Source organism: Limulus polyphemus, unplaced genomic scaffold (genome assembly GCF_000517525.1).
Source record: "Limulus polyphemus unplaced genomic scaffold, Limulus_polyphemus-2.1.2 Scaffold3501, whole genome shotgun sequence".
NCBI lineage: Eukaryota > Metazoa > Arthropoda > Merostomata > Xiphosura > Limulidae > Limulus > Limulus polyphemus.
Window position 1 is genome coordinate 95,602 of NW_013669111.1, and position 26,935 is coordinate 122,536.

Consider the following 26,935-nt stretch of genomic DNA (forward strand, 5'->3'; position numbering starts at 1 on the left):
AAACATATTTTCTTCAGAATATAAACATTAATTTTTGAGTAAATAAATTATTTTTATCCAAACACATTTTCTGAGACTTTTTTTTTTTTTTTTTTTATTCAGAATATACAAGTTTAAAGTTTAAATAGCTACATGGTGCCTGATTTTATTCAAATTCTTATTTGAAATTTATCCTTTTTTGTTTTAACAAGTAAGGCATAAGTGGCAGGCAGAGTTACCTTGTTAATTCCGTGAGCCACGGAGCTGGTGCTTTGGGAGATTTCTTCAATGTGCCTTCTCGTATGTTGTACACAAATGCTTGAATGCCACCCCCTGGATACATCTCCACAAAAAGTACTTGCTTGTTGGCAGCTGCTACATGAATTTTCATGATGGACGAACTAAAACATGAATGGAAGCTTAAAAAACTTATGAAAACAAGTAAGGTAAAATCACTCTTCATTTAAAACAAAAACCCGATAACCCAAAACTTTTCTACGGGTAGACTTTCCTTCTTTCGAGGGTTTAAAATCAGGACGAGTAAGAAGTATAGAATGTACAAGTCAGTGATCTTCAGCAGTATTATGGGTATCTCTCACAACCAATTCTGACGACACAGATATATTAGGTTGGTTCTGAATTGGAGAGTAGAAGATCTTACAGTGATGTCTTGTGTACACCATGGATATTGGGAGACTACAACCTAGATGTGAATCAACTTACCTCTAAATCTAAACATTTTACAAGAAAACAAGAAATTTTACATTTTCTAATGCAAGGCAATAAAATCAAACTGCTTTTTGAGAGCTCAGATTATTAAGTCCTACCTGCCTATAGGATTATTTGGTAAGAAAGTTTCCCACTTCATAACACCACTTGCAACATCCCAGCACCGGACGTACTCGCCCCTTCCTTGAACTGTGATCACATCTGGAAAATTAAAAAAAAACTAAATTGTGCTTCTACATAAGGATGTATTATCTACAATCAACAAACACAGTCCTACATAAGGATGTATTACCTACAATAAACAAAAACAGTCCTACATAAGGATGTATTACCTACAATAAACAAACACAGTCCTACATGACATGGATGTATTACCTACAATAAACAAACACAGTCCTACATGACAAGGATGTATTACCTACAATAAATAAACACAGTCCTACATGATGTGGATGTATTACCTACAATAAATAAACACAGTCCTACATGATGTGGATGTATTACCTATAATAAACAAACACAGTCCTATATGACAAGGATGTATTACCTACAATAAACAAACACAGTCCTACATGACAAGGATGTATTACCTACAATAAACAAACAAACATAGTCCTACATGACGTGGATGTATTACCTACAATAAACAAACAAACACAGTCCTACACGACAAGGATGTATTACCTATAATAAACAAACACAGTTCTACATGACAAGGATGTATTACCTACAATAAACAAACACAGTCCTACATGACAAGGATGTATTACCTACAATAAACAAACAAACATAGTCCTACATGACAAGGATGTATTACCTACAATAAACAAACACAGTCCTACATGACGTGGATGTATTACCTACAATAAACAAACATAGTCCTACATGACGAGGGTGTATTACCTACAATAAACAAACAAACACAGTCCTACATAAGGATATCTTAACTGTAAATAACAACACCCCCACGTGGGGAAGTAGTACCAACAAGTATAATCTTACATAAAGATTCAATATCTATATACAAGAGTTAATTGTAAGTATAGTTTTTGGGTACGGTCACTTCAGCAAGAAAGGGATAAAAATATCCTCAATCACAAAGGTGTATCACTAAACAATCCAGAAAAAAAACACACACACCTCAAAAATAAGAAATGTAATTATTAATGTTATAAGATGCCAAAAGAAATATAACTTTTTTTTTTGACAAAATAACCCTTGTAAGTTATAATTAATGAGTTGGTACTAAGATAATTATTTTTATTTAATATTTTCTACGTACAAGAACATTGTGCATCACTGTCGTAATATAAAAATCATAAAAGAACCAAAAACTGACTACACTAATAGATCAATAAAGTTTGTTACGAGAAACAATACCTTGGAAATGTCCTTGTAAGCTCTGTACCTTTTCATGTGATCCTTTCTCTAATAGTTGTCTCCACACTGCAACACAGTTAACGAAAGGTGTCAAAACTTCTTTGTATGTAAGTATCTTTATAAATATTAAATAGAACAAGAAAGAAAAAGTTTCTAACTTTGAAGGAAAACGCTTAAAATGAATAGCACGAAGAAAATTACGTTTAATGTTGTCGTTTTTTAAGTGTACGCTACACAGGAATTGTGAAATATAACTAATAAAAAGCTTGTATCAATTTATTAAGAAACAGTAACTATCAGTAAGTGTTCATTCTAAAGTTTCAAACTGAATGAAATCAACATCAGTTTACTTTTACTTTTCAAACATCTGTTATCAAAGAACAGACAAATAACTGTAACTTTTTTATTTGAGAATAAATGTTTCCATCTCTTAAGTAACACAACTATTAGATTGATGGCAGTCCCATTTCATCTAAAGTAACAACAGCTAGCCAGTGGTGTTATGTCGGATGAGACAATCCTGATTTGATTTGTTCTTCTGAACTAATAAAAGGTTAAACTGGAGGTCAATATGGATTATTTTGTGGAACATCTTCCATTAAGTGACCAATTCTGAACTGGTACTCATCTATTTCATCGGTAAATAAGTTTGTTTACCAAAGTTTAGTTGCCATTTTTTTTATACAAGTCCTTAAGTTGATATTTAAAACATAAAAAAACAACAAGAATTATTGACACCAGTTATTCTTATACTAAAGGAAATGATCCATTCAGGCGAAAGTTAGTTTCTAAAAGTCAGTAAAAGTTTAAAAAAACTATTTCTACAAAAGAAAAAAGCAGTTGATACAATTTGTCATTAACAGATCTTCTAGAAACTTCTACAGCTTTTTTATAAATAAAGAGAATTTAAAATAGATGATTTAAATTATGAATCTAACAATACACGAGCTATAATTTTATAATAATATACATGTACGTATATATATATATATATATATATATTATGTACATTGATATTTTTAGTCTGGTTTTGAACTGTTAGCAATAACAAACATATAAGTAATGGTGAACAATGTTGACTTCATGCGTGCCAGACAATCATCTTGTCGAAAACAAAAAGGTCCCTACTTTAGGTTTTAATTTACATCAAATGTACTTCCATGTAGAAAATCTTTTCAAATCTCACAACAACAACAAAAAAAAAAAAAAAAAGGGCTTGAAAAATAATAAGGTAAATGAAAACCAATTCTGGGTAATCAATTTATACTTAGACCCTACATATATATATATAGATAGATATCTTAAAAAAAACCCCAAAAAAACCCTGAATACAAATTTATGTTCTTCAAAATAGAATGCACGAACTATTAACTTTTTTTATTTTGTACTGAAGTTCTCTCCATCACAGTTAGAAAATGTTTATACAAGTATGTTGGTTGGTTTACGTAATAAATATTACGCACAACTATATCTGAATATTTATTACATTTTTTACCACGTTAATATACTTCTAATATTACGTTAAGTAATCATGATGCACCTCAAATATTTTCCTAAAATATATTCAGTTGAAACCAGAGCATCTATTTTAGTAGTCTTGAAAGTTTCATCACAGTGCCCTCTGATGGCATATTAATACACCTAAGCAAAAATCAAAGACCAATACAAGAAAGATATTTAACTCTTTAATGACGTTTTGTTATGCGAGATGTAACTTATTCTAATATTTTTCCTTTTGTTTTCTACAATGCAAATTAAAGAACGATTTACCAATTTTAAAATATCACAAGATCAATAATCAAGGTACTTTCAACAGGATGGAACAAACCTAAACATCAATATTGAAGTAGTTTAACAAGTTAACTGCCAAGATTCTTGGCATCATCTATGGCAAGTGCTGATAAAAGTGCAATATCATTGCGTTTTCAGTTTAAACAATAGCAATAATAATCTTTAAATTTTATATTTACAATGCACTTGTGTCGTGAGTACACATGAGCAAATGTTAAACATGTGCATCCTCAGCAGTTAACGTGTTAAATAGATTAAAGCAATTTTTTTTAAACTAATTTAGATTAACACTATAAGAACAGTGCATTGGTAAACCATACTAAACTTGTTATATTTGGAAACTTTCAAACTTCATTTACTTTTGACATAAGTGTGATAGATTAACAAGACTGTCATTGAATTCAAAGCCTCTTAGTAGTCAGTTAAGACTAACAATTACTATATCTTGAATTCTCTTTTTAAATAATTCAGATATAATTATGTAAAACTATTTTTTTGGTTATATAATTATAAACATATAATGTTAACTACTAAGATTTGTAAAAGTGCTCACTGTTTTTTTTAAATAAATTTCTCAAATAAGGGTGATAATACATGCAAGTCACATGTTTAAACATGTAATTTTCATAAGATCTGATATAAATCAATTTATTAGGACTTGTGGTCACTACTGAGGCCTTTCAGCCTGGTCATTATCCATCACTGTCCTAATAAATAATAAATATTAAAAAACTTGTAATCCATGTTAATAATTCGGTTGCATATTGACAGATAATATTCGAGTTTAGTGCAAGGGCTACAACCCCCAGGGCCCCACAAACCTTGAAATAATAAAAAAATATATACAAGGAATTCTATTAAAAGGGTCCTTAAAAATACATTAGTCACTGGACCCCAACTAAACTTAATGCCACTCTGGTCAAGTAGAAAAAGCATGAAGGTGTTTTTGTTATTGGTCTTCTTTGACAATAACTTACCAATAGATCCATTACGCAGGTTCAACAAAGCCAAAACGTTCTTATCTGTGGCTACAACTATCTTTCCAGATTCATCATAGTGAACATGGTTGACTTCTCCGACTAGTTCCAACTTCCTCCATGGAAAAATAAATCACAAACATATGAGGAAAAAATGTTCAACTAATAAATCACTTGGTCTTTCAAGATACATGCAAATATTAAACAAGAATTGAGTAATAATAATATATATATATACGTGTGTGTGTATCTGACAAAACATTTTTCTGAATGTTTGTGTTACGATATATATATTGCAAGTTACTGATACTTCTCGACTGATTCTTTGGATGATATTTTTGTTTTGCCTTCGATTTCTCGCAGTAAATTGATAATTCCATTTTTTTAATTACAATTTGCTCACCATACTTTTACCCACTTTCTCTCTTAATTAAAAAAAAACCAACTAAAATTACTTTCATGAAAACAAGCCTATTAGGGATATCAAGATAATTTTCACAACTAACATAAGATCCCATAAAGACGATTCTTATGCACTGCTTTTATTACTTCTAAACTCTTTTTTTTATATCTTTCTATTGTTTGAAAAGTTTCCATATATCACACAAAGCTTCTTTATATGGAGAAAATACACTGCAAAAGTTATTTGTTCAGTTTTCTTATATTGGAATAAATTCAAGCACACAAATTAGATCATTTTTACTAATCACTACTACGTTCAAAGTTTATAACACCCCAACATAGAAATAATGTTTACTGCTCATGTAACTCAGCATGTAAAATCATATATACCAAACAATCGTATTAATTTTTGAGAGGTTAACAGTTAATCACTGATGGTACAACTTACTATAACATGGCTCCATTTCCATGGGACAACTAGGGACCATTTGGTCCAGAAGTTTCTTTATTAAGACATGGTATATAATGTATTGATATATCAACATCCAATATAGTAATATTAAATGGATAACTTTGAGATAGAAAAAAACTTTTAACCAGAACTCTCAATCCTAATTGGCAAGAGCAAAAACTATGTGTAAATCAACACCATCTAATTCAAGTAAAGATAAATACCTTGGATGATAACATTTTTAATTGCAGAAAATTAAATCAACTTGACCACTCTAATAATGAATTAATTAGTAGTGGTAGTAATAGTATGAGTAAAAAATTCTCCAAATAATTGAGTTACATTTATCTAACATTACTGGAAAAATATACAGCAAGTAACCCTAAATAACACTAACAGCAGTATTATTAATGGATTTTTTTACCTGTTGATTAATAAAAATCTTGATACACTAGTTAATTTTTTATGGATAAATATTTTAAACTTGCATTTCCAACCGCCTGATTTTTTAAATAAAAATTGCTGATGTTAAGAAAATGAGTAAAACTGCTATAGAAAAATATGAAACAGTAACATGTTATTGTTAAATAATCTGCACTAGCTGATATAATGCTCATTCGACTTCGAGTAATTAAAACTGTGTGATTGACTGTTATAGTGATCTCTGAAAGTCAACGTTTAGACAACTGAAATTTTGTTTAATATAATAACCGTCCATCACTTTTAGTTTTTGACCACATGGACCTTGTAGTTAAGCCTACATCACGAATAACCCTTTAATTTAGGCTTCGGCCGATACGTTCTCTGTAGTTGATGCAACACAAGAAGCATGTATCCAGCCAAAACCTATACTAACTATCCATGTACAACTTTAATTATACTATATTGCTTTAAACTTAAAATCTTAAGTTACCAATCAAACTTTCCAATTTGATCTTCATAAAGGGACAGAGAATTGTGGAACATGCAAGACAAAACAATTAGCAAGAAAATCATTGTCTTTGAATTCACAGTAGTCATAAATCACCACGTTGAAGTTATCGACTATATTAATGAAGCCAAAATGCCGAATTTAGTATCTTATTCAATAACATGTTAAAAACTGAAGTCGTCCTAAAATTGACTTCGTTTAAATAAATAACAGTAACAGTAATAATAAAACTGAATTATTAAATTCCTTAATAATATTTCTGCTATTTTGGAAGAATACAAGCTTATTTTCAATTTCGTATAAATAGTGTAAATAAAAAAAGCTGTGACTAACAAATCTATAAATAATTTTGGATATATCTAGTTCGTTCACCATTTTTTAAAAGCAAAGATGTACAATGGATTATTTGTGTTTTGCCCAGTGCAAAAATTGAACCCTGAATTTTAGCGTTATAAGTCCACAAGCTTATCGCTGAACCATCGCGAGTACTTATCTGCAGTTACAGGTTGTTTTATTCACCCCCCCCCCTCTCAATTGGTCATGGTTAAGTTTGAGGATTTATAATATAATTTTGCCCGAGTTATATTCTCTCTCGATGAACAGATCGCAGATTGCCCATTGAGTAGTTTTGCTCTAAAAAACAAATAAGCGTTTCATTCTTATGTGGATCAAATTTACACTATTCTCGATTTGTGTAGATCGGTACTTTACTCATAATTGAAAGTCTATTATTTGGGTTAGACCATTTTTCTTATCTTTTGTGAATTTGTTTTGTTGAATTTCGCGCAAAGTTACTCGAGGGCTATTTGCGCTAACCGTCTCTAATTCTGAAGTGATAGACTAGATGGAAGGCAACTAGTCAACACCACCCACCGCCAACTCTTGGGCTACTATTTACCAACGAATAGTGGGATTGACGAACATTATAACACCCCCACGGCTGAAAGAGCGAGCATGTTCAGCGATGGACGTTTATGAGAGAAATAAATTTGTATACAGTTTTCTTAACTGTCAACAGATGGCACTAAACACTAAGTATGAATTACGTGAAGTTGTAAAAGTTGCCTTGTAATCAATTTGGGAAAACATTTTACAATTCAATTATGTACCTTAAAATATATATATTATTTGCAAAATTAACTCCAATGAAAACTAATTTACACAGTCAATACTTTTGATTGGCATTATGTTGGTAAATAACGTATATTTTATTATATAACACTCAGATGATTGTTGAATTCTTTCCCTTCTTTGATTAAATTTTATTTTATTGTGTAAGTAAATCCCGTAACAACATAAGATTTACATTACCTCTTTTTTTATTTTAGTGACCGGCTTGGTATTATGAGATATTTTACAACCAGGAAGAAGTTTTTCAGGTTTTTGTAAAAATATCTTTTAAAATTACTTCCTAAAGGCCATCTATTTATAGATGGCACTGCAGTAGTGCCTGATCAGTATATCGTAGTGTAGATTTATATTTGTGCCGTAATCAAGTCAACGTAAAATCGAAACAGTTATTACTTGTTTTTTGAAGCCTTTTTACTATATGTTTGAAAAGAAAATTGTGTGAAGCCTCACACTGAAAGATAAAGTATAGAACACTAAATAATGACTGGAGACATCACCATCAACTTTCAAAATAATTATCAAAAATATATTTCCTCTTGAAAATTGTTGATAACCTTAGACTTTGAGTGGCCAATATTATTCATTAAATTATACTATTAATATTAAATTTGGAACTTAGTCAAGAATAATTCAAAGTGTTCACTTTTCGTGGCGATGACTCGGTTAGAATACAACAGTTTAATACCTTCTAGGTTTTTAATTGTGTCATCTCATCTTCTGGTATTACTCACTGTTTTTTGGTCAAGAGTAAGTGAACTGTTTAATTTTAATTAGCCCAGTGAAAAAAAATCATCGTAATTTATTATAGCTTAGTTAGAACAGGCTGTGTACAGTTAATTTTACACTGCTATTTGCTGAGAGTAAGATTTGTTAAAGTTATATTTAATTTATATAATAATAGAGGCCTACATGAAGGCCTGCTTATTCTCTAAAGAGTTACCGTGGTGTTATAACTTATATGGATCATTATAGAATGAGCAAACCATAATTTACAACTTACACAAGTGACAGAGATAACAGTTACCCACACTGTACCATAGATGTGGTTGTATAAACTTGCATGAGCATCATCGGAGGAAATTCTTCTTGATTTCTTGTTTCACACTTGACGTCTTTTACTACCTCAGTATTTTTATATTGCTTAATTTTATAGTACTGTGGTAAATAGGTCCCTTAATATTATTATAATAATAGTTCTAATAAAAGATTTCTGTTTGTTTTGTATTTCATGTTTGCTTAGATTTTCTTTAATTCTCAAAACTGTGGATAAGAGTACAAAGATGTAATATTTCTAAATTGTTTAGTCCATGTCAAATCAATCACTTTTTATGCCATTTTATCTTTGACTTTAAATTGTTCACATTTGACCTCACTTGGACCATACCTTCCAACATGGATGATAAAAATCAAGGCTAGATACTAAATTTCAAACTATTTTCTAAGTTTGTCCCAAACATCAGCCTGGGATTTTGATGGGATCTGGATATATTCACTCATGGGAATGATCGAAAAGGATAAACAAACGAGAGGGAGAGGTGTCAGTCAGTCTGTAAAAACATGTTGGCATTGGTTGAATCATCATGTAACTTGAAGCAAAAGAAATACAAAACTGTCTTAAAATAAGAGCCTCGCCTGGTTTTTCCAAATCTGAAACCTGTGTCATCATTGTACCATTCTCAGAGTATAGTAAAATTAACTTAATAATAACAATAACTACAAAAAAATGCCAGATTTGGATGTAGAAAATAATATATATATATAGGTATATACACACACACACTAAACAGTGACCCTTTATTCAGCTTGTTGATTTTGCTGTAGACCTACTACAGAAATTATATACAAACTTTTAGTCTTCTCTCCTTCCAAGTAGAAAAGTCGGTCCTCTGATACTATCTTATCTTTTTTTATAGGAAGAGAATATTAAAGCATGCCTTGAATTGTCTTATTCTGATGAAAATTACAAGAGAAAAGATACTGAGTAAGTATATTTTTTCTTTATGCTAGTTTGTAACACATCTTTAAATTATGGTATTAATTTAAACAATTTTGTGGTGAAAATTCATGTTTTGGAACACGCTGTACTTAATTTATTTTCCTTTTCGACATTCTGTTCGTACTACGTACAACCATACATTAAAATACAAGAACCTTTACTTGTCCAGATGTGAAGATCCCTGAATAATTAATAATCGACATTCCTTTTGTACTACGTACAGCCATACATTAAAATACAAGAACCTTTACTTGTCTAGGTGTGAAGATCCCTGAATAATTAATAATCGACATTCCTCTTGTACTACGTACAACCATACGTTAAAATACCTTTACTTGTCCAAGATGAGTATCGAAACCCAGTTTCTAGCAGTTTCTGCAGACATACCGCTGTGCCACTGGGGGCGCTGTCTCTGAGAAAAATGTTGTAATTCTCACTGAAAATAGTGTATTTTGATGGTACCTGGGGTTGTTTTTACTCCTTTTAATATGGTGCAACTGAAAGGTATTGTCACACAACCCTGTATACATTCCATAATCCAAGTAAATTTTTAAAACAATAATAGTCACGTTAATTTGATGTTAACTTCTTCTGCTTAAAACAAATAGCAGATTTGTTAACATAGAATGTTTCATTAGATTTTAAGAATGATTTATGAGTATCATTATGCAAGTCTATAGATTTGGAGATTTTTGTATCATTTTGATGCCCAAGTTAATAATAAGTTAAAGGTTTTTTTTTCTTTTTATTAGAATTAGAAAGTTTGTAGCTGATATACCTGTTCAATGTATGGTGAAGATGTGGGAGTCTCCAGAACACGAGTAAGGGGTCCGATACGAATGCCGGCATCCGGGAGGCTCTAAGTTTACCAACTTTTGTCAAATACTGATTTAGATGTAAAATACCAAATCACAATCAAAAGCAGTTTTATGTTTATACCACATAGAATCTTTTTTGAATAGATTTATGACTTGTTGAAAGAAGAACCATAAGTAAAGTTAATAAATATTTTTATTTTATTTTTTATCGCCCTAGACCCACACCTCACGCTACTGAATGGAAATGCAATTATTTTGATTTTTGTGCTAGATTTATCGTTAACACTGGGTTTTTGTTCTCTTAAAGGTTTTTAGTTGGAGTTTCCTTAGCTCTGATCTTCCTTCTGACTGAAATAATTGGATTTTTTGGAGGAATGTCAACATATTGCCAAAGCCAAGCATTATTCTGTATCCTTTAATGAGTTATTGATTAGTTATAAATCAACTGTTAAATATTTTTAAGTTTTTTTTTTTTTCTTAGCTAAAATATTTTGGGTTTTATATTCTCTATTTTTATTTTTAATATTTATTTCTAACCTTACAGAATACCAGTGTTTATGGTATTGAATTAAGTAATACTGCCAGTTTTTATTTATTTTTTCATTTATAATCAAACAACAAGAGGATAAGAACTTTGCCTTATTTTATTTTTTTTACAATTAACAGTTGCCTCTAAAATAGTTTTCGTTGTATTACATTACTTATCTAAATATCACTTGTGATAGTTAAAAAAACCAACAACAGTTTTATTATCATATAAGTTACTCAAAAATATGGCTTACGTAGTTCGTTAGTGGAAAGATATTGTGGAACGTGATGTTTCTCAAACAATATTTATAAATTATGATGTTTCCAAGGATGTTCAAAACTCTTAAGCAGAAAAACTAAAGAATTGTGATAAACGTTTGAAAACAGTAAATTTATCTGTACTGTAACAAACAAAACAAAAAAATACATTGTTCTCCGTGAGCATAATTCATTGCCTTAGAGGTGTTTGTTTATTGTCGATATAGCCATATTGTTTGTACTGTGGGGGTGTTTGTTTATTGTCGATATAGCCATATTGTTTGTACTGTGGGGGTGTTTGTTTATTGTCCATATAGCCATATTGTTTGTACTGTGGGGGTGTTTGTTTATTGGTGATATAGCCATATTTTTTGTACTGTGGGGGTATTTGTTTATTGGTGATATAGCCATATTTTTTGTATTGTGGGTTTTTTTTGTTTATTGTTGATATAGCTGTATTGTTTGTACTGTGGGGGTGTTTGTTTATTGTCGATATAGCCGTATTGTTTGTACTGTGGGGGTGTTTGTTTATTGGTGATATAGCCGTATTGTTTGTACTGTGGGGGGTGTTTGTTTATTGGTGATATAGCCGTATTGTTTGTACTGTGGGGTGTTTGTTTATTGGTGATATAGCCATATTGTTTGTACTGTGGGGGTGTTTGTTTATTTACAGTACAAAAAATATGGCTATATCACCAATAAACAAATACCCCCACAGTACAAACAATATGGCTATATCACCAACAAACAAACACTCCCCACAGTACAAACAATACAGCTATATCACCGGGGTGTTTGTTTATTGTTGATATAGCCGTATTGTTTGTACTGTGGGAAGTTGTTTATTGGTGATATAGCCATATTGTTTGTACTGTGGGGAGTGTTTGTTTACTGGTGATATAGCTATATTGTTTGTACGGTGGGGGGTTGTTTATTGGTGATATAGCCATATTGTTTGTACTGTGTATGTGACATAGAAAGTTGATACTGTTATGGTATATTGGTGATATAGTCGTATTGTTTGTACTGTGTATGTGACATAGAAAGTTGATACTGTTATGGTATATTGGTGATAACCAGTTATCTGAAATGGTAAGGTAAAGTTATATTGATCTTATTATATTATTTTATATTGATCTTATTGGAGAAATATTCAAATTGAAAAATAAAGTAAAAATGTTGACCATGCGAGTGCTTGCAGTACGTACTTTTATTCTACCAGTGACTTGTTCTTAAAGTCAAAATATTTTGAAACTTGTTTTTATTATCAGACTTCCTAAGCAACTTAGAACAATTTATGTGATCTAAAAACTAGAATGTGATCTAAAAACTAGAATATTAGGTCTGTTATCACTTCAAATAATTTGAACTCTTAAAATCTTCTAAAGATTTTGTCATATTTAATTACTTACAAATGAAAAAAAAAATATCATTCTTTAGTACTTTTCAGCTATAGTGACGCACTCGCTAGGCACCATTGCCATGTCATATTTTATCGCAGATTCATGGGATTGTGACTTGTTTTGGTGGATCTTTTGTTTTTCCAGTGTCATGCCAGGAATTACAGAAATTGTTATCATTATGCAGGTTCTTGGGATGAATAAATATACATGAAAAAAACTTTGGAATTAAAAACAATCAACAGATCGGTATGACTTTTTTTTATATTTTCACGTTAAACCTTTCAGTAATAAACCACTAGTAACAGACTATATAACGGAGTGAAAACTATGCTACAACTGTGGTATGGTTTAAAGATAAAAGACAGATATATCTTCTTGTGGAGTAGTGATGTCAAACAACTTGGATGTATATTATTTATTCAACAATAAACAGATCCGAGAGACGGCAGTAAAGTGAAAGTAAACAGCTCAGCACTGCGACCAAGTTATGATAAAAATAATTTATGTAATACATTATTGTAAAGCTGGAATAAAACAGTATTTTTTTATAAAGCAAATTTTCAAGTTTAATTGCACCAGAAACTTGATTTACCTACATCTAGTGTATCGCAGCTTGCTGAATGAAGTCTGATGGCACTATTGTACTGAGATACCTGGTTGTTTGTAAGTTTAAAGTTACAGTTTTCATATTAATTTGAAAACTAGTGTTGCTGTGATTCCATTTATTTACAACATACACTTAGATATTTTTTGTATATTTCATCGTTAACTTATCTGTGTTCCTTTATTTTCCTCTTCACGGATAACACACAGTAATAGTCAACATTAAATACTTGCATTTCCAAGATTTCCGTGCGTAATTTTCTGATTTTACACCTTTATTTCTGTTCCCAATCTTTCTTCTCAAATTTCACCACTCATGTTTTAGCTTCAAAAACATTATGGAAATAAAAAGGTAGTGCCACCTCGTGGCGTAGTGGTAGACATTTCATTGTAGACATCGCTCCCTTTTGTGGTATAGTGGTAGACATTTCACTGTAGATATCGCCACCTTTTTGTGGCATGGTGGTAGACATTTCATCGCAGACATCGCCCACTTTTGTGGTATAGTGGTAGACATTTCACTGTAGACATCACCACCTTTTTGTGGCATGGTGGTAGACATTTCATCGCAGACATCGCCCACTTTTGTGGTATAGTGGTAGACATTTCACTGCAGACATTGCCACCTTTTGTGCCATGGTGGTAGACATTTCACTGCAGACATTGCCACCTTTTGTGGTATAGTGGTAGACATTTCACCACAGACATCGCCACCTTTTGTGGCATTGTGGTAGACATTTCATTGCAGACATCACCACCTTTTGTGGTATAGTGGTAGACATTTCACCACAGACATTGCCACCTTTTGTGGCATTGTGGTAGACATTTCACCACAGACATTGCCACCTTTTGTGGCATTGTGGTAGACATTTCATCGCAGACATCGCCATCTTTGTGGCATAGTGGTAGACATTTCACTGCAGACATCGTCACCTTTTGTGCCATAGTGGTAGACATTTTAATTGCAGACAACACCACCTTTTGAGGCATAGTGGTAAACATTTCATCACAGACATTGCCACCTTTTGTGGCATAGTGGTAGACAACTCCATGATATTTGAAGTAAAGAAGTGTCATAACTTCAGAAAGTAATGTTTCCTCAAGTTTGATATTTGTAGATGGTGACAAGATAAGACTACACTTGTATTTTCGTACAAGAAGAAAACAACTTAATAAACGCATCGTGTACAGAAAACAAGAAAGACCGTTTCTTTTCAGATAATCAGAAATAATTTTACTTTCATTTTCTATTTTATATATCTACATAAATAAAAAAAAACAAAACACATCACAACTTAGTGGGTAATGATTGTACATAATGTCTTGTATACTTTCAGTAATATTTACAGAAGAGACTAATGTCTTCGATCATAGTGTGACACGAGTATTTTAGGTACAATAATGTACGTAATTTTGAAGCAAAACGTCAACAGAATAAGAATGACCTGAAAGTGCGTTATTCTTTGGGAAATATTTTCATTAGTAATGTTAATGTATAGAATTGTCTACTTACTCATAAAGTTGACCAGATGAAAACTTGTAAGGAAAATAATACTGAATAAATAACAAATAAGTTACAAAACACAATAGAAAATCTGTACAATGTCTAAATGGAAGTTTCCATATTACGCTGTTTAAAATCGCATTAACAGTATATGCAATATGATCAAAATACCATTTTTTTTTTCTAGAGTCCTTCTAATCTTACTAGAACAGAGTGTAGAACGGTTGAATTTTGCTCCTTTGTAAGCCACTCGAGCTCACTGTTGCTGAAACGAAGATCAATCGGTTCTACGGCTCCAAGTCGCTGGGGGCCAGATGTATACGAGCCGGGTCTAACGTACACTTGAAAGGCTACTCGAGCCTGAAGAATTTTCTGAGTCTTGGAGTCGTTAAATCTGTCAAAAAATATGATATTAAGCAGCAAATTATGGCACAACTATCATTTCTCAGTTCCAAGAAGTAGGTGAGTGTACGTACAGTACCGTTCAGAGTGACACATTGAATGGATGTTTGTTTACAAATCAAGACATTTTATAACCTTGTGGCTACTTGAATGATGCAATTTAGGCTGGTATCTACTTAATAATGTTTATATGATTTATCATATGTTTACAGTAATTTAGAATACTAGTTCTTTCTTTTAAAAGAGGAACAACAAATCTAATCGCTAGCCACACTTTTTATTTAGTGTAATTCATTAAATTCAATTTATGTTTGAACATTAAAAAACAAGATCAGTTACAAGTCCTCTAACCTATATCGGTTCTGAATAATTTTATTTTTGTCAGAAGGCTTGCTTTTATGAAATCTCACAGATTGGTAAGGTGATTATGATGGACTGGCACCGATCCAAGGATCAGTGGATGAAAGACACTGCTATAAGTCAATGACAATACTGTTTTATCTTCTGTATTCATTTGTGAATTTCACATTTTTACCAAAGTGTGAATTACAGTGAAGAAAAGATGAAGCGTAGGCCTAATCTATTCTTTGATTTGTCACTTCCGTTGCAGAGTTTCAGCAACTAGTATCAAGAGATGAGATTAAACTTGTTACAACGTCTTGTAATTCACTCCTGAACGTCAACTTTTTGAAGGCCATAGATAGGCCTATATAAAATGTTTTTAATTGTGTACCAGTTTAACGTTGAATATTATTTATGATTTTAAATTAAAGCATGTCTTTTTTGTTTTAAATCTGGTACTGGGAGAGTTATCTATAAATGCAAGAGTTAACTTATTCAGTTCTGTATATAAAAGTTAGTTATTAAAACTACACATAAGGAGAATACACTACAGTATTACAGTTATAGATTGTGAAGTCAGGAAAGCATATAACTTGCTGATGTCACCGACAACTTTTTTTCCCCCCTAAACCCATCATAAAAGTGGCAAAGAAAATGAGATATACCTATCATCTTATGTCAAAAGGTGATCCATGTTACCATAGATCGAAGATAACTAAAGATGAAAAATGTAAAACTAAATAACGAAGCAAGTTGCACTTACTCGTGTCGTGGAGCGAAGGTAGCACACCCTGCATACCTCACCGTAGGAGAAAGCATGACTTGTTGAGAATGGTTATCTGCTTTTCCTGACTTACCACCTGATCCAAGACTTATTCCATCTTTAAATATAGAGAAACATCTTTGGGGTCAAATTCAGTGGTCACCATATAACGCCAAAAACAAAACCACTGACCATTATACAGTCTTAACATCAAAACTACTTAACATCATATAACCTCAAAATCAAAACTACTTAACATCACATAACCTCAAAATCAAAACAACTTAGCATCATATAACCTCAAAATCAAAACTACTGACCATTATACAGTCTTAAAAACAAAACAACTTATCATCATATAACCTCAAAAACAAAACCACTGACTATTATAGTCTTAAAAACAAAACTACTTAACATCATATAACCTCAAAATTAAAACAACTTATCATCACATAACCTCAAAAACAAAACCACTGACTATTGTATAGTCTTAAAAACAAAACAACGTATCATCATATAACCTCAAAATCAAAACAACTTATCATCACATAACCTCAAAATCAAAACAACTTAGCATCATATAACCTCAAAATCAAAACTACTTAGCATCATATAACCTCAAAAACAAAACTACTTAACATCATATAACCTCAAAATCAAAACTACTTAGCATCATATAACCTCAAAAACAAAACTACTTAACATCATATAACCTCAAAATCAAAACTACTTAGCATCATATAACCTCAAAAACAAAACTACTTAACATCATATAACCTCAAAATCAAAACTACTTAGCATCATATAACCTCAAAATCAAAACTACTTAGCATCATATAACCTCAAAATCAAAACAACTTAGCAAGAAGTCAATTTCCTTACTCATTAACTGCTTCTCTGAGCATAAAAAGAAATCCGAGTTTTGTATACAGAAACACGGCAGTTAATGTTGGTTGCAAAATCTTTAAAGAACAAACCTGGAGGAAGGAGTTCCCCTCTATCCAGAATCCTTCGAACAGCTCCCAGTCGAGTTCCATGAAAAGCTATGTGCCAATCTTGAATATTATATGGATCCACTTTGTTAGGCAACCTGGGAAGAAAAGTATCTGTGAAATAATAGCTTAGTAATTTCTTAATATTTTGGATTCAGAAAAGTGCACTTGTAGACATTTTTCACTGCACAAACTGACGGTACAGAAATATTATGAAGGTTATGAAAAAAATAGAAACTAAACTTTCTGATGTATCACTCAGTAACTAAAATATGGAGAGTTTATAAAATTGTTTCTAGTAATCTTGTGATTACACATATATAAAGCAGCAGATAAAAACAATCTAATCTTTAGCTGAGAGTAATTAATAAAAAGAAGTATGAAAAACAAAAGTTTAATTGTCTACACATCATTAACAAACTACGAGGAATATTCATATAATAATTAAAGTTCTGTGTACAAAATTACCAACTGATTTCTTAACTTTGAACAACAATTTCATCATCTCACTATTTCTGTCGCCTTTCCTCAAAGTTCTCGTTACACTTTTGTCAACAGAAAGTGTACTTTAACCTAGGAATTCTTAGAGCAGTTCTACAACTATTCACGAGATGCATAAAGATTCGTTACGATAACAGGGAATCTTGCTCTGTGCGTGATAGCTACGAAAGCTGTTCTCTGCATTCAGTCTTCTTCTCGTTCTTCAACCTCTATTCCGTCCATAACTTTATCTTTCAGTCTTCCTCTGCGTCTTCTTCCAATTGGCCACCAGTCCATTTGTTGTCGTGGCAATCCAGTCTCCTTCGGTATTAGAATGTGGCCATAGTATCTCAACTATGGCAAATACTACAACTTCTATATATATATTCTAGTTCTTACCTAAGGGAGAAGCGACACCAACCGAAAGGGAGAGCATATTCTCTGGGAGGATCTCCTTTCTTAAAGTAAGGTTCATCAGCTCTGATCTTATGACACGCCTCACAGAAACATACGTTATGTTCGGATACAAAGTATCCCACTACAAAGGATCAATAAACAGATTTTTAACATACTATTAAGAGTAAAAAATTTTTATGACATTCACGTTCATATGACTATTGAAGCTTTGACTCTAGGCCCTTAAAAATATTAATCTAGAACCTTCTTTTTTAATAGTTAAAAATATTAAAAGAATCTTTTAGCATTTTAATCAATATTCATCCTTACAGATTGAAAAATTATTGACAAAATAAAAATTCACTTTAATGTTTCATAATTTGCTAAAGTTTTATTCAAGTATTTAGAAATAAATGAGCCTACAAAAACGTGAAACTTTTATATGAAACAGTTTTTTTCTCACTTTATTGTCAAAATAACATCATTCAGTTTTGATACCCAAGCAGTTAGTACTTTTTTCATCAGGTTAAACAAGTAGGTTTAAGAAATATACTACACTACATGAGTAAAATGAAGCACTGATGAAACAACATCAGTAAGGATTTTAAGATATATTTCTCAAGTTTAACAACTAAACCTAAGAGATACTCTGAACTTTCTGCTACATGAGTAATCTGAAGAACTGATGAAACTACATCGGTATAGATATCAAAACGATGACTTGTATCAAGTAATAAGAACTACCAAATACCCGTGTAGCTTATTATCTGTTAAAACATCAGAAGAACAGATTTTAAGGCCATCCAAACCATGAAGATATAATTTACAAACGTAACATCTTTCATACCAAACTGTCCGTCAGATAGCTGCTGTTACTACCTGTTGTACCATTTCAGATATCAATGTATAAATTATTGAGATCTATATAAACTAAAATATCAACAATTTATTGTATTCTTTAGTCACTACTAAACCAACAAATACCAAAAAATTATCACTAATTCAAATTTAAACAGCAAGACTAACATCGGAATGTACGCTGGATCTTTGCATGCAAGAGATTTTTAAAAATATTAAACTGTTAACTTGGCATGCATTATTAATATCAGCTGTTTAAATATTAAACTGTTAACTTGGCATACATTGTTAATGTCAGCTGTTTAAATATTAAACTGTTAACTTGGCATGCATTGTTAATGTCAGCTGTTTAAATATTAAACTGTTAACTTGGCATACGTTGTTAATGTCAGCTGTTTAAATATTAAACTGTTAACTTGGCATACACTGTTAATGTCAGCTGTTTAAATATTAAACTGTTAACTTGGCATACACTATTAATGTCAGCTGTTTAAATATTAAACTGTTAACTTGGCATACACTGTTAATGTCAGCTGTTTTAACTGAAATATCTATTACCATTCACTGCTGGACAAATTTGTTAGTCACATGACAAGTTTACAGGTCACTGTTAGATTGACTTGGTCACAATATAAATTTACAGGTCACTGTTAGATTGACTTGGTCATGTGATAAATTTACAGGTTACTGTTTGATTGACTTGGTCATGTGATAAATTTACAGGTCACTGTTAGATTGACTTGGTCATGTGATAAATTTACAGGTCACTGTTAGATTGACTTGGTCATGTGATAAATTTACAGGTCACTGTTAGATTGATTTGGTCATGTGATAAATTTACAGGTCACTGTTAGATTGACTTGGTCATGTGATAAATTTACAGGTCACTGTTAGATTGACTTGGTCATGTGATAAATTTACAGGTTACTGTTTGATTGACTTGTTAGTCACATGACAAGTTTACAGGTCACTGCTTGATTGACTTGTTAGTCACATGACAAGTTCACAGGTCACTGCTTGATTGACTTGTTAGTCACATGACAAGTTGTAGTAGTTTTTTCTCCTTGCTGTATTTTTGTCTAATAGGTTATCTGCCATGGATTTTTTTCTACTACTTATTATTGAATTTGTAAGATTTTTCAAGTCAATCCATCAATGACCTTTAAATTTATCACATGACTAACAAGTCAATTTAGCAGTGACCTGTAGACTGTTCATGTGACTAACAAGTCAATCTAGCAGTGACCAATAAGCTTGTCATGTGACTAACAAGTCAATCAAACAGATACCTGTAAACTTGTCATGTGACTAACAAGTCAATCAAGCAGTGACCTGTAAATTTATCACATGACTAACAAGTCAATCTAGCAGTGACCTGTAAACTTGTCATGTGACTAACAAGTCAATCAAACAGTGACCTGTGTCTTGGGGCTGCCAGGTAAAGTATTACCGTTAGTTATTTCTCCTTACAAGACTGCAAGTATCAGAACACGTGCTCCAGGTTTCTGGCTACTCCACGGTAATACTTTACCTGGCAGCCCCAAGGTGGCTAAAAACCTGGAGCATGTGTTCTGATACTTGCAGTCTTGTAAGGAGAAATAACTACTCCACGGTAATACTTTACCTGGCAGCCCCAAGGTGGCTAAAAACCTGGAGCACGTGTTCTGATATTCGCAGTTTTTTATCACCGACTTCTCTATTGTTTGGCTTTTCTTCTTTTTCTCCTTTACACCTATTGCATAATAGTTAGGCTTAGTAATTCTTGATACATATACAAGATACATTAAACACAAGTAAACATATTTTCTTAAGACTAGTATTTATATGATAACCTAAAGATTTTTTATCATTTAGCAATAACAAAACACATCACAGTAACATTTATTCACACACACTTGTGAGCATTCAGAAGAGAAACTAAGATTTATATTTTCAAAAACAGTCACAACAAGTTATGATGGTGACGTGTTATTTCAGTGGGTCTTTAAGCAGAATAGAAAAAGTAGGTTTAAGAACTTTAATGGACAGCGGCTGCCTGTTGAAAGAAAAACATACGATACTTCAGCCGCAACACCGAAGTCTTCTTCAGATCTGTAGGAGGCCTCAGTATAGAAGCTAAAACATCATCTTTGTCTTTCAATAGGCAGTTGCATGTCTGATGTCTTAATCATTGGAATCTGGTGATACAGAAGTAGTGCTATATGGTGATACAGAAGTGGTGTTATCTGGTGATACAGAAGTGGTGTTATCTGGTGATACAGAAGTGGTGTTATCTGGTGATACAGAAGTGGTGTTATCTGGTGAGTTGAGTATAGATGCTTTAATCACTGGAATCTGGCGATACAAAAGTGGTGTTATCTGGTGATACAGAAGTGGTGTTATCTGGTGAGTTGAGTATAGATGCTTTAATCACTGGAATCTGGTGACACAAAAGTGGTGTTTTCTGATGATACAGAAGTGGTGTTATCTTGTGAGTTGAGAATCATGTTAAATACAGGTGTTTAAAGTTCCTTTATAAGCACCACAGTGGAGACAGTATTTTAGTACAAAATCAAACAAGGACTAAACTACATGATAAATAAAAAACTGTGGATACAAATAACATTACTCTGCATATTTAGATTAACTAACAGTGCATGCATTAACACGGTATTTTAGATATAATACAATGTAATATAAAATTAATTTGTTGCACAATATAGATGAATTACCCTTGACCAGAAAAAAAAAAAACACAGACTATGTTCTCCAAAATAAAATCACATCGTTACGCTTATTAATCATTGTTTGTCAAACTACTATTATATTTGTGCTTCCATACACAAGTAAACTCACCTGTATCTTTATCTGCCTTTTCTTTATACTCGACCCGATGATTCTGATCATCATTTGAGTTCACAATCATCACCTAAACATAGTAGCATTTATTAACAAAACCTGTACTAGTAAAATTTTAATTGAACTGCATTATTTCATTAAAAGTTTCTTTAAAACCTTTTCACTAATTTTTAAAAGAGGTGTAGTAACAAAATGGGTGTCGAGAAATAAAGAAAATTGTATACAAGTGCTCTTTTTTTTTTTAACATTCAAAATTCGGTTAAGAACAGCATTACATCCGTGTAATTCTATTTTAGAACTGCATGAGAAGATTACTGAGCACCCCTTGGTAACATATGGTTTAACAGTATTTCATCGGAATTTTTGTCTCTCGTCATCCAGCCCAGCCGATGAGTTCTGGTTTTGAAGGAAAAGCTTATTGATCAGTGACTTTTGGAGACAAAAGATAGATCTTAAATGCTATTTTTTAAACACCTCTGATTTTGAGGCACAATGGACAGATTAAGAGGAATGTTGGGGAAGAAAACCCCTGCAATTAACTTGTTTTATATCCCTTATAAGACACGTGTAACATATTGAAGGGGAAGTGAGAAACTGATCCAAGGAAAGTTAGTGATTTGTTTCTTGTTAAAACCATGGATTTATAGATGAATAAATGTTACTTATATGATTAAAAATCATCTCACAGAACTTAACAGATGGGTATAAATTGTTTCTAGCTAACTTTATTACATCATTCTATATACCAACTACAAGAGTTGTAGTTCGTCAGCTCATGAACTGATGGTACAAAAGTTAAAATATTAACTGACCTCTATGCTTTTAGGTCAGTATAAATGCTAAAGCTTTCTTACGTACGATCACGAATATTTCGTGCGTCTTGAACAACAACTGACGTTATTACTTACCTGTTCACACTGACCGTAAATATCAACCAACCCATAGCAAACAGGTGGGATGTCAGTTGCAGCAATCCCCTGGTCGATACCGTTAACGTAAAGGTGTAGCCTGTTCTCCGAGTCTACCATCACCCCCACAAAGTGGCAGAAATGTAGACTGTCAAGGTTAGGACCATAATGACTTTTAACCTATCATTAATAGAATTACCAAAATTAAATATTTTATTCAAAAAAAAAATGGAAATGAATTAAACAGCTTCTAAATATCAATTAAAACAAGTTAATAAATGTTTCAAAATCAAAATTGCTTATGTTGTTTTGGAAAACACAACATATAATTTTAACATCTAAACCTACAAAATTGGAGTACGTATTTTTGTGTTAAGTGACGTGAAAAAAAATGTTTCTAGGATGAAAAATGTAAGTGAAATTGGTGTTCAGTCAAAGTTAGACTTACCATTTATTCTTATGTCATACAGTGGAATGATCAGTTAAAAAAAAGATTTTGGGTTTCATGTAATTACCAAACTTTTATTATCTTATATATATATATATTGTGAACCGTGGTGTCTGTTCGAGCATCCGCCTGTCTCCCATTTGAAAAGCTTCGCATGCAGGCAAAGCTCAACATTCACTTTTGAACAGGCATGAATAATGTTGATGTCATATTTTATTTCACAAGCAGGATATTTTGCACTAAATTGTTAGGAGTTAACCATACTGTTAATTCACATTTCAAAATGTGATGTAACTTAAAGAATAAAAATGTAGATTTACCGTACGTTATTGTTGAGCGGCTCTTAGCATGACTGAAATACTTAACAATAACTTTTCTCGGTGGGCGGTATTAAAGTAGATCAGAGCTTTGGCTCCGAGTGAAGGAACAAAGTCGGGACATTTTGTCGGATAAAAACTTAATGAACATTTGGAATTTTCTATAAAACTATAATTTTGGTATGTCTTCATTTCTTTAATTTTTTAAAACTCGAAGTAATAAATAGCATCTATAAATGTTAAAAATTGAGATTTTTATTATCAACTTTATTTAAAATTTATCACAAATTCAATAGTGAAGGGACAGGAAGCACGGGAAGAGGTGGGAGAGTAATTTTACAATTTATCACGATACGAGTACCGGCACCTCTTATTTTACCAAAAAATCATCGTATAAACAGATCTGCAAGATATTGACTTTCATAACTAAAAGATTGATTACAAATTGGTTAAGGAGAAGAATTACATGATCGTTATGGATATTTCTCTTAATTCTAACAGGATTTTTGTTCTTAGACATACATATATATATACAGAATATGACCTGGTACATAAGATACTAAATAAAATGCTAACTTAAAATCATATAATTTAGAGCATGAAATCACGAGAGAAAACTACGAGTTTTATACTGAAAAAAAAAAGTGATTTCTCTTTCTTCAAGAATTTAGTCTTGATTACTTCAATTTTTTTTGTATCTCAAGATGACAAAAACAATAATCTTTACAAATGTATTATCACGTACATTTCATTCCTCGTTGCCAATAAAACAAAACATATATCTAACACGCTTTCCCGAAGCATCTTGTCCAACAGGTGAAGACAACACAAAAGTCCTATATAAAAAAGCAACTATTTTTTTACAAGTACTTATAAGAGGTTTGAACTTGAACTTACAATGTAAATACTATCCTGAGCTTAGCCTAACCCCTAAACAACAAGGATATTTTTAACCCTATCATTTCTAGCTGGCTTAAAGACTTGTTTTGATGTGCGGTCTAAAATGTTTTGCTAACAACACTATACAGTGTATCAAATAAATGGCTATACAAGAGCAAGGAGTATTTAATACACAAAACCTAGGAATATTCCATGGGTTTTTTACCACATTAAAGAGAAATGTCTTGCTAAATCCAGAGAAACTGAGATGAAACAGCACCAATGTTAACACACCTTAATTCCACCAAAGAAGACAAAGTCTTCACTTATAATCCATGCAGATTTCTGGAGACCGAGAGATGAAGATGGAAAATGAAGTTTCTCCGGGGATTGTGTCGTGACTCCGATTCGGAGAGAGGAGGTCCACTTCAGGTCTAACTTGTCAATCCTTACCTTTTGAGTTACAGAGAGAAGAGCATAAACAAAAACAGTTTAAAACTACTTTCAAAGAATTCTCGGCACATAAATTTTTTATTTAAAACTACTCACGCACTAAGTCCATGGAAACTTTGTGATACACTTTACCATAAGATTCCATCAGTACACTAAACCAGTGGCATTGTACTTTGTGATTATAAAGAAAAAAACCTCTATTTAAAAAAATTACATCTAAAAGAAACTATTTGTCTCTAGAGAACTAAATCTCACCAGAGAAATGTTAAAGATAATAAGTTTTACATAGAAAAGTTTGAACAAGTGCAGAATGTTTTAAAAACCGTGTTCGATATGTTTTCCATCATTCTCGATCAGCAATATCAAACCCATCTCCAAGTGGAGCTACTGCAAGCATCACCTGTTCTGGACAGTGATCACTGATCCTACCAAATACCATTCACATTGACACAACTTGTTATTCAAATCATCAATCTCATATTGTTGAACACAAGGGAGAAAAAAAAAAAGCAATATGTGTGTTGTTTCTGAGAAGAACAATTTAGGTGTGCAGTATAATATGGTTTCGAAATACCCTGTACCACGTCCAACAATTCCCGAACAAAAGTTAGGACTTGTTTTTAAATCTTTTAATCTACTTAATGCTGACCGTAGCATGGTACACATAATTACAGATAAATAAAACGATCGTGAAGTATGGATAATCTCACAAGTTTGTTTTATGTGCTCAACATTTCAGCTTCACCTCTTCGTCAGGAGTATACAACTTCTGTAATGAACTCTATTGATCAAGTTAAGAATCAAGAAAGTACATATATTACCTGTAATTACAGATAAATAAAACGATCGTTAACTATGGATAATTTCACAAGTTTGTTTTATGTGCTCAACATTTCAGCTTCACCTCTTTGTCAGGAGTATACAACTTCTGTAATGAACTCTATCGATCAAGTTAAGAATCAAGAAAGTACATATATTACCTGGAATAGCTGTCCTCTTGGTAACGGCTTACTACAGACGACTAGACCTTTGTTGTAGCCGGACATTCGTCTAGCAGAGAAACCACCATTCAGAAGCTGGACATTGTGCCCGTGGTTTTCGTGGAACTCCATGCAGACGTTTTCCTTATTCCAAATGGATTTTTCTTGCTGTGAATTCAGATAATTCACAACTGAATCAAAGGAAGACTGTTCCAAATACGTTATTACGTTACTCAAGATTTTGTTTGCTATTTTAGGAATTATAAGTTGCCAGGGCTATCTTCAATACCATAATAAACACACATTTGTATCAAATCCAAAGAAAAGTCTCTAAATACACTTGTTTACCAATAATATCTGTAGCTGAGCATAGGAGAGAGAAATTAGGTTAAGTGGTTTCCTATATTTTTCACCGATACTGGAAAAAGTTAGTGCTTGGTTGATATCTCGTTAAAGTATGGTAGTAATTTTAAATTTTGTTTATACACCTACTATTATTTCAGTGTTCTGTTAATATTCTTGGTCAATTTATAGTCTACAGACTGCTGGTTAGTTTTGTCTAAAACCTCTCAGAACACTCAAAACTCACTGAATTTATTATTCTTCTCTACCAAACACAGGTCAGTATTCCTTGCTGTCTTTATCTTGATGTCAGGATGTAGACTCACTATCAATAATGTTTTATAAACAAGGATGTAGATGACAATTTGGTTAAATGTTATATTATTTGGACCTGTTCTACACATATGAAATTGCTACCCGGTGACTTTCTTTTATTGTGTAAAACTACGGAATAACTTTATTTTTCAAAGGAATCACGCCATCTTAAACTCAGTATCTCTGTCACGATCAAACAAGTTGTCTTCTCCATGTCACCATAAACTCAATATCTCTGTCACGATCAAACAAGTTGTCTTCTCCATGTCACCATAAACTCAGTATCTCTGTCACGATCAAACAAGTTGTCTTCTCCATGTCACCATAAACTCAGTATCTCT

General features: G+C 32.1%; 3 protein-coding genes across 4 annotated transcripts in view; 1 reads left to right on the forward strand and 2 right to left on the reverse strand.

Annotated features, from left to right (window-relative positions):
- Positions 1-6,770, reverse strand: part of LOC106469461 (ER membrane protein complex subunit 1-like) — a 31,914-nt gene extending 25,144 nt beyond the window's left edge. The window contains exons 1-5 of the mRNA XM_022397994.1: positions 6,623-6,770; positions 4,857-4,972; positions 2,089-2,154; positions 807-909; positions 219-380 (exon numbers count right to left, since the gene is read on the reverse strand). Coding sequence (XP_022253702.1) covers positions 219-380; positions 807-909; positions 2,089-2,154; positions 4,857-4,972; positions 6,623-6,729 — 554 coding nt within the window. The 5' untranslated portion in view covers positions 6,730-6,770. The remainder of the gene's footprint in view (positions 1-218; positions 381-806; positions 910-2,088; positions 2,155-4,856; positions 4,973-6,622) is intronic.
- A 1,324-nt stretch (positions 6,771-8,094) lies between these two features.
- Positions 8,095-14,180, forward strand: LOC106469462 (transmembrane protein 107-like). Its single transcript, XM_013929958.2, has 4 exons — positions 8,095-8,518; positions 9,685-9,752; positions 10,893-10,993; positions 12,822-14,180. The coding sequence occupies exons 1-4, from the start codon at positions 8,426-8,428 to the stop codon at positions 12,983-12,985; spliced, it is 426 nt and encodes a 141-aa protein (XP_013785412.1). The 5' UTR covers positions 8,095-8,425; the 3' UTR covers positions 12,986-14,180.
- A 443-nt stretch (positions 14,181-14,623) lies between these two features.
- Positions 14,624-26,109, reverse strand: LOC106469466 (neuralized-like protein 4). 2 transcript variants are annotated; one of them, XM_013929960.2, is made up of 9 exons: positions 25,938-26,109; positions 24,799-24,957; positions 22,861-23,040; positions 21,950-22,022; positions 20,646-20,846; positions 18,260-18,398; positions 17,366-17,478; positions 16,389-16,506; positions 14,624-15,275 (listed from the first exon to the last, which is right to left on the reverse strand). In XM_013929960.2, the coding sequence occupies exons 1-9, from the start codon at positions 26,067-26,069 to the stop codon at positions 15,065-15,067; spliced, it is 1,326 nt and encodes a 441-aa protein (XP_013785414.2). In that variant the 5' UTR covers positions 26,070-26,109; the 3' UTR covers positions 14,624-15,064. The 2 variants fall into 2 exon arrangements, with proteins under 2 accessions (XP_013785414.2, XP_022253709.1); XM_022398001.1 differs by having other exon boundaries at positions 14,638-15,275; positions 20,739-20,846.
- Between the last annotated feature and the right edge of the window lie 826 nt (positions 26,110-26,935).

Coding starts and splice junctions, on each gene's coding strand:
- LOC106469466 (XM_013929960.2), bottom strand. CDS start 26,069: ATGGAGTTCCACGAAAACCACGGGCACAATGTCCAGCTTCTGAATGGT. Junction 18,399..20,645: donor AGCCACCTTGGGGCTGCCAG/GTAAAGTATTAC, acceptor GATCCTTTGTAG/TGGGATACTTTGTATCCGAA. Junction 15,276..16,388: donor ACCTTCGCTCCACGACACGA/GTAAGTGCAACT, acceptor ATTTTTTGACAG/ATTTAACGACTCCAAGACTC.
- LOC106469462 (XM_013929958.2), top strand. CDS start 8,426: ATGACTCGGTTAGAATACAACAGTTTAATACCTTCTAGGTTTTTAATT. Junction 8,519..9,684: donor TCACTGTTTTTTGGTCAAGA/GTAAGTGAACTG, acceptor CTTTTTTTATAG/GAAGAGAATATTAAAGCATG. Junction 10,994..12,821: donor CCAAAGCCAAGCATTATTCT/GTATCCTTTAAT, acceptor AGTACTTTTCAG/CTATAGTGACGCACTCGCTA.